Source organism: Physella acuta, unplaced genomic scaffold (genome assembly GCF_028476545.2).
Source record: "Physella acuta isolate Inbredline_101_S28 unplaced genomic scaffold, ASM2847654v3 ptg001018l, whole genome shotgun sequence".
Lineage (NCBI taxonomy): Eukaryota > Metazoa > Mollusca > Gastropoda > Physidae > Physella > Physella acuta.
The window spans coordinates 109,630-117,872 of NW_026732535.1; the positions used below are offsets into that span (position 1 = coordinate 109,630).

The 8,243-nt window shown below is 34.5% G+C and overlaps 1 protein-coding gene across 1 annotated transcript; it reads right to left on the reverse strand.

The window, feature by feature from the left end:
• Nucleotides 1-400: 400 nt before the first annotated feature.
• Nucleotides 401-7,566, reverse strand: LOC131954689 (uncharacterized). Its single transcript, XM_059318447.1, has 7 exons — nucleotides 7,411-7,566; nucleotides 4,654-4,685; nucleotides 4,302-4,326; nucleotides 3,905-3,970; nucleotides 3,384-3,467; nucleotides 1,709-1,792; nucleotides 401-1,305 (listed from the first exon to the last, which is right to left on the reverse strand). Exons 1-7 carry the CDS (start codon nucleotides 7,424-7,426, stop codon nucleotides 401-403), a joined length of 1,212 nt encoding a protein of 403 aa, XP_059174430.1. The 5' UTR covers nucleotides 7,427-7,566.
• Nucleotides 7,567-8,243: the final 677 nt, after the last annotated feature.

The window sequence follows — 8,243 nt, forward strand, 5'->3', positions numbered from 1 at the left end:
AGGAGAAAAGTCCTGTGACAGTTTATATATTTGTATTTATAATTTTTGCCTGATTAAAATAAGTCCTCTATACTCCGGATGTGATGAAGGACTGAGGAGTAAAACGGTGATAACTGTCAAAATTTCGTGTTATTTTTGTGCACGATTACAATACTTTCTCTATACTTCGTATATACGAGAAAGTAATAACATATCTATGTTAACCAGAATATTTTTTTTAAAATAGTTGTTGAAAAAATACAATTAAATTATACTCATTTAAAAAAAATAAATAAACAAGATCATTATTGTATAAATGAGCAGCCTATTATAATCTGGTTTTGATAGTTTCTCGTCAAAAGGCATCATTGTGAGATTAACCTAATTCAGCAAAAAGCTGTTAGAAAATGATGTTTTTTTTTTATAGCTCTCCTCCACTGTAGTTGAGTCCAGATTTTGTTCCGCTGTGTACATGACGATCAGACAACGACCTAAATCCTGGCCTGTACACATAAGCTCCAGCACTTCCTGGACATGTAGCTGCTGTGTACCAATACCTTGTGAGCCCATAGTCCAAGTCTCGTTTATGTGTCCATTTTCCAATTGAGACTTGTTTAGGATTGCCATGGGGATGGGATACTATAACAATCAACTTTTCCATGCTTAAAAATCTCCTGTATTTGACGTTTACCTCCGTAGACAGTTCATTAAAGCGCACGCACATCTTTTCCAGTTTATTAATGAACTCTAGGTTACACGTCACGTGTCTCAACTCACAAAAATCCCCCTCAATCTCTGCCCCGCACACCTCCCAACCGTCAAGACTAACAACTGGACTTTCAATGTCATCGTAGCCTAAAACACATGTAGTGTGTCTCGCCTCGCTGTCATCAAACACAACACAGTTGGCTGTGTCAACACGAATCTCTCCCCACACTAAGCTTGGCGCGGCAGAGACTTGACACGTGATACAACGGCACCTTCCCTTTCCGTCCCTTTCAGTGTACTTATTCACTTCCCAAACCTTGCCTGTCCCTATCCTTGTTCCACAGCTTCTTCTGTCGTTATAATATGGATATGGCTCTTTAGAACCTGGGTAAAACTTCGGTCTTCGTGGGCTGGTGAATTTAGTCTGCACCATGACAGTTAAAGCTGCCAGAATTTTTATTGTCTGGAGTATCAGGTTATTTACATCGTAGTGTAAGTGCAGACAATTGTCATTTAAATCTTTCAGAGGCACGAAACCATTGTGATCTGGGTTTTTTCTACAGACCTTTGAACGCTTCACCAAATCCAAACCATCGTCAGTACTGGTATTAGGATGCACTATATAAAACAAAATAAAAAACAGATATCAAAATCTCTAACATTAAGTGATGAAAATTTTCTTCCTACAACCAAAGCGTTTTTCTATTCTACCTTTGAACGTAATCGTAAAATATTGACATCCACAAGTCTTTTTTAATCTTTTTATTTGTCAGTAAGCATTTTATGACTATTTTAACGGTTGTACACATTTCATATATTAGATAACAGTTTTACCAAAATATTTTTTAGATTTATTTTAGAACCAACCACCTGTAATCAGTATCAAAACTCCCGTATTTGATTGAGTTGTTTCTCGTATACAGTCAGATAGAAGTAAATATTTACTTTTACTTCCATTTTAAATTTTAAAAAAAAAATAACCTTTATGTTTGAATATATTAAAAATGAATGAATAGCTTACCATTTTCTTGATACAATGGACTGTCCAAAGTCGAAGCAGTACCTTTTAGGCTGCTTCTTTCTCTGATGTGTTCCTGTAATATGTCTGTTAATATAAAAATGATTCTCTTAAACAAGTTGTAATTTTATTTACCTTCACATTGAGTGTAATTATCAAAAGATTTTAAAAAAACGTTACATAACATCTAAGAGATTAAATCTCAGGTGCTATAAATTTCTTATCGACATTCTTCAAAAATCAACTCATTAAATTCCTCGCTTCAACTCGTTATTATTGTGTAGTATGTGTGAATAATAACTTTTTTTTTTCAAATTAAATTTATTTGAAGGGACAAATCTATATCGTCTGAGACACATGTATTATTTACCTTAAAAACTTGAACCTATGGATATCATTTGAGTTACACATTTTTAACATTAGCTTTAATAAATAAAAGCAGTGGCGTCGCTTGGAGGGTGACGCCTGGTGCAGCACATCATAGTGTCACCCGCCAAAGAAATAAAATCGGATATATATATATATATATATATATATATATATATATATATATATATATATATATATATATATATATATATATGTATGTATATGTCAATAGTTCTATATATTTACAATCGGAGTTCCCCCCACCCCTCACAAATTATGCGTAATGGCGTCGATGTTTGCGAACATTATATTAACCCAAGTATTTTAAAAAAGTATCGTTTTCATGGTACTCTATTACATTTGGTATTACCCTCTCCCCGATCGTTAATTAACTTGACATATTATAGAAAATGCTTAACAAAACCTTTTTCACTTTGTAAATTTTGCAATTTGTGTACTCCCCTTCTTTGATAGCTTTAAAGTGTGCACATTTAATAGTAACGATTTTTATATATAGGCTACTACAGCTGGTTGTAGCATTGTTTTCTCTATAGTTTGTGCAGAGGCGTAGCGATCCTTCCCGGCGCCCGGGGACAAAATTTTCGATTTGCACCCCCCCCTCAAGATTTCGATTTGCATCCCCCCTCAAACTTTCGATGTGTACCCCCCCCCCCCCCTCAAACTTTTGATTTCCACCCCCCTCAACCTTTCAATTTATTTTTCCAACCCATTTTGGCGCCCCCTATGGTCGGCGCCCGGGGACATATGTTCCCCCCGCCCCCCTCGTGTCGTCACCCCCCCCCCCTCCCCCCACTTCTATAGGGAATGTCAATTTCTACTTAGAACCGCTTTTTAACTATAATTAATCATTAATTGAACTGGCAAAAAGCATTTTTCTTTTATATAATTTTTGCATCGGTGTCACTCCCTTAAATGGTGTCACCCTGTTAGGATCGCAAATCTTCCACCGCCTCGCGACGCCTCTAAATAAAAGTAATCACTTTGGAAATTTAAAAAAAAAGTATTTTTTAATGTTGGACAAGATAATATTAATGAATTTGATCTACCAAGAAAAAAAGATTTCAAATGTGTTACCATCGTAATGCATTATCATTTTGAATACATAACACTTTTAGTTAGGCTCTTCTGCGTTTTAATTGCATTTTCGACTCGAAACAAAAATGAATCCTAATTCACTCAAGTGACAACTTTTATAACTGTAAAAAAAAACTATTGTCGGTTGTACCATTTGCCAAGAGCGACAACGACTTTAAGTTTCAAATTGATTTAAAACTGTAAAAGAAAATACCAATTTCATTTAGGTTAAACTTTGGGCCTTCAGTCAACTCCATGCTAGTCTTTTCACGTTCAATAACTTGCTTTTGCAATAGATCTGAAAATAAAATGGTTAAAAAAAGTTTATTTAAATAACAGTCTATTTACTAAAACTCACATTAACTTATTAATACAATTAATATCTTCTGTATTATAAAAAAAAACTATCATCTTCATTACATATAATAAAATAACGTTTCCTAGTAATCGTATTTAATTACTAATTCGTATTGTAGTTTAGTAAACTGAATGATTTTTAAAGCAAAAAAATAAAACAAAGTTCCATTTTGATTATTTAGAACATGTTATAACGCATAAGATGACTCCATAAAAGTTCTCTTTCTATATAGGATATGGCAGATATAAGTAAATTTGACATTTAAAACGTTAGAATCGGTAAACAATGATTTTTACAAATAATGTACATCAACAAATTCCTAATTTTAGAATGATTACATATTCTACGTATATCCGTTTACAATGTATATGTCTTACCATTTTTTACTTTTAGCCTCGTTTCTGTCAACTGGCATAAAACATGAGTTTCATCCGTATTGATATCTGTAAACCATTATTCTATGTTATTTAAACACCTTGGTTATGGCCGAATGTTTTAAAATCGTAAAATCGTTATAGGAATAAGTTATAACATATAAAATGCTGTTTTTTTTGTAAAAAAAAACCTACAGGTAAAATATATCACACACTAAATAATTTATGTAGTATTAAATACTTTTTATGATAAATGTAAAAAATGTTGACGTAATTTCCAAAATTTCAAAACCAGATAACTAAAATTAAAAAAAAAATAATTAGCTGATTCGATAAGTTTCCTGTATCATAATTCATACAAAACATTAACAACACATTAAAAATGCATGTTAATATTTACTTTGAAGTTCCTCATCATGTTCTCCCTGTATTATTCAAAAGATAAAAATAAAATAGGAACTTATCCAAAATGTTTGTTTTAAAGATTTATTTTCCTATTCATTAAAAGTGCTGCTAATCATACTATTATAATTCATTTTTTATTGTTTTTATTTACTTCACAAAATAAGTAGGTGGACATGTAAAAAGCCCCATAATGTAGAAAAGGAAGTTGTTAAAGTTAAATGTATTATATGGTTAAAATAATCAATGTGAAATTATTACACTTGAAATTAGCATTACTTCTTATCTAATATTCGCCCAGAAAATGTGTATTGAATTTTTTAATAAGTAGCCTAAATAAAGATTCATACCTTTTCTTTTTTGTAGTAATTTATAAACAAATCTGTAAAAAATTGGTTGATAATTATATATATATATATATATATATATATATATATATATATATATATATATATATATATATATATATATAATACCTAAATAAATATAATGTATTATATATAATATTATATATATATATATACCAAGTTTATAATAGTGTACCAAGATCATCTCACTAAGTTTATAATGGTGTATCAAGATCATCTCAGCATGTTAGTTTATAATGGTGTACCAAGATCATCTCACCAAATTTATAATGGTGTACCAATATCATCTTACCAAGTTTATAATGGTGTACCAAGATCATCTCACCAAGTTTATAATGGTGTACCAAGATCATCTCACCAAGTTTATAATGGTGCACCAAGATCATCTCACCAAGTTTATAATGGTGTACCAAGATCATCTCACCAAGTTTATAATGGTGTACCAAGGTCATCTCACCAAGTTTATAATGGTGTACCAAGATCATCTCACCAAGTTTATAATGGTGTACCAAGTTCATCTCACCAAGTTTATAATAGTGTACCAAGATCATCTCACCAAGTTTGTGGTTCTAAGACTACTCAAAACAAAGACAGCGCTAGAAGTAGCTCGCAACTTGATAGACATATTTACCTTGTTAATACTGATCAAACACTGGCGTTTCGGCCACTCCTAACACCAAAGTTTGAATTTTTAATTGAGCAAATAAATGCAAAGAATGTCGGAAGTTAAATTTGTGGATTTTAGTGACAAGACGGGGAGGAGGAGGAGGGGGGGGGGGTCTTGTCCACTCAGGCGCCCCAGTGAGTAATTTATGAAAACTTTGAGAGAATGTTTACATTTGAAAATAATTTTTAAAAACATAAAAGCCTGCACATAAAATGTAGGTTATACATCACGTCGGCAGTTCTTGTGTTAAATGTATCAGAAATGTAACTTTATACCGCCCGCCAAAGAAAAAAGCGATTTTTTAACAAGCGGGAAGGGGGGGGGGGGGGGGTAATTGACAGCGGCAATTATCTAAAACAATTCTTGGAATGTCAAGTTCATTTTTAAAAATTTCAAACAATTGTAACTAAATGATAATAGGCCTAAAATCTTTATTTTGTGTCAAAGGCTTAAATAATGTAGAGCTAGTGATTTTGTTTTTTCCTGTAAAAATCCCTAAAATAACCATGCAACAATTTTTATATTTATATATCAGCGGGTGTATAATGTTCAGGTGTGTAGGGCTAAAGGTCAGCGCGAAAACACTCAAAAGGGGGAGAGGTGGTTTGTTATTGAAACACGTGTAACGTAAAGTTGAGTAAAAGTAATATAATGTCACGTTGATTAGCCAATTTACCCTAAACTATATAGTCGCTACAAAATGACATTAAAAAGTTCGGTCTATAGCATCTTCAATAGAAAAAATAATTTCATGACTGCCTGCAATCTTCGACTCTTTATGACAAATAAAGAGTAACAAAACCTTTAAAATTGAGAGGCATGCGCGATCATTCTTTCAATAGGGCTGGTAAGTAGTCACCAACCAGTTCTACGGCTCAATAAAACCTGCATGAGCCATATAATTGGTTGGTGACCTACTTAGCAGCCCTATTAAGAAAAATTTAGATAGTGATAGCACATTCACATAACCACAGTAAATTTACACGCCGTAGATTTACGGATACCTTGGAAAAGTTGAAACTCCCGATTATTATTTAGACCTAGTAATAGATGTTACAGAAAATATCAAATCCTTATATAACATTATCAGTTAATAATATAGCAATGTACGCATTACATGTTAATGAATCAGTGATTTTGCAACTTGTTTTGAGAGGTCTACTAAATTTTTGTGGACGTCTGCAATTAGGGGGGGGGGGGGGGCAGGGCCTGCGCTACCTATAAGGCGAAGTAGGCCGTCGCCTAGGGCGCTGTCCGTAGAGGGCGCCAAAATGGGTTGGAAAAACAAATTGAAAGTGCAAATCGAAATTTTGAGATAAGGGGGGGGGGGTGCAAATCGAAAGTATGAGGGAGGAGGGGGGGTGTGCAAATCGAAAGTTTGTCCCCGGGGGCGCTACGCCTCTGATAATACGGGGGTACGAAAAAAAACTGCGGGGGGGGGGGAGGCGCTTTAATAAGTTTTGCCTAGGGCTTTAAATAACCTGGCGACAGCACTGGGGGGGGGGGGGTGATTTGTCGAAAGTGGACGCGTGTGGACGTCGGGGGGGGGGGGGAGGAGGGCGGGAGAAGGGGGGTAAAAAATTCTAGATTTATGGATGACCACTTGTTCAACTTCCGAAAGGATGAAGTGAAACATCACCAAGCGAACGATGGAAAATTTCGGGAACGACCGATTACAACACAGTGTGGCCTCCGGGTATCGCTTCTGTTTCTTTTTCACCTGTAATTTAAGTATCACCCCTGACCCCTTGAGCAGGGCGTCTAATCAGAGGACTCCATTGTATAATGTAGCCGCTGGGGAAACTTGAGGCGCTAAACCGTACACTACTGGGGTGCCGCTTCATCCCTATCCGATATTTGAAATATTCTAATGACAGCGACCTGTGCAAGCGTGTATTTTACTTCTTTCTAAAGTTTTATTCCGATCGGGTGAATGGTGTAGTGATTCGTGAAAAACAGCAGTGTACATTTCCGACGGGTTTTCTTTTATTTGATGTGCTATTGTCATTCAACACAATATATAGTTATTTTAAAATATTTTCTAACAATGTGTAGCACCGTATATACCTTACCTTTTATGCTTTCCATTTCATCAGCCACATGTGAAAGTTTAACCTGAGAATCCCTAAAGACTTGAATCGTGCAGGGGTACCAGTCAGCGTATGACAACAATGTTTCAAACAAAAACTTTGCAGCAGAAATGTTTCCTTCGATTTGGTTTCTAGCCCTGATTCGACACTTTGAAATAGAATAAATGTAATATTTTTTAAAATCTATAACGTTAATAGTAATAGATTGCGTTCAGTAAGTTTATCAAACCCGACCATTTGCTTAATCCAAAGATCCTCTCTAAGAAATGTTTAAACTTAACCTTATCTAAGTACGATTTTAGTATTACGTTAAATCAAGTATTATTAATATAAGTATCATGTTTATTTTGCATATATACCTTATCCTCCTCTGTAAGAACTTTTAGGTTGTACTTGTGAAAAACGTCAATGACATTGTAGATTTTCACAAAATTCTCAAAGAACTCTAGGAATTTTTGTTTTACAAACTTTATAAAGTTTTTATCATTTGTAACTTCGTCCATTTTCCTGTTGAAATGGTAAAAAGATGTTTTTACTTGCATTTAAAAACAAAAAGATATTAGCTTGCTGTTTTATCGTGTTTTAATTTCGTGTTTACGGAATATGACGTATCTGTAATCAGTGGCGTAGCGAGGTCGGGTGTCACCCGGTGCGGCACTTAATGGTGTCACCCCCCCAGAGGCGTTGCGACCCTTCCCGAGGACAAACTTTCAAGTTTTCGATTTGCACCCCCCCCCCCCCTTCAAACTTTCGATTGAAATGGAGATTTAAAAAACAATCTCGATGTTTTACACCAGAGTGAGTGCAATCTGGAC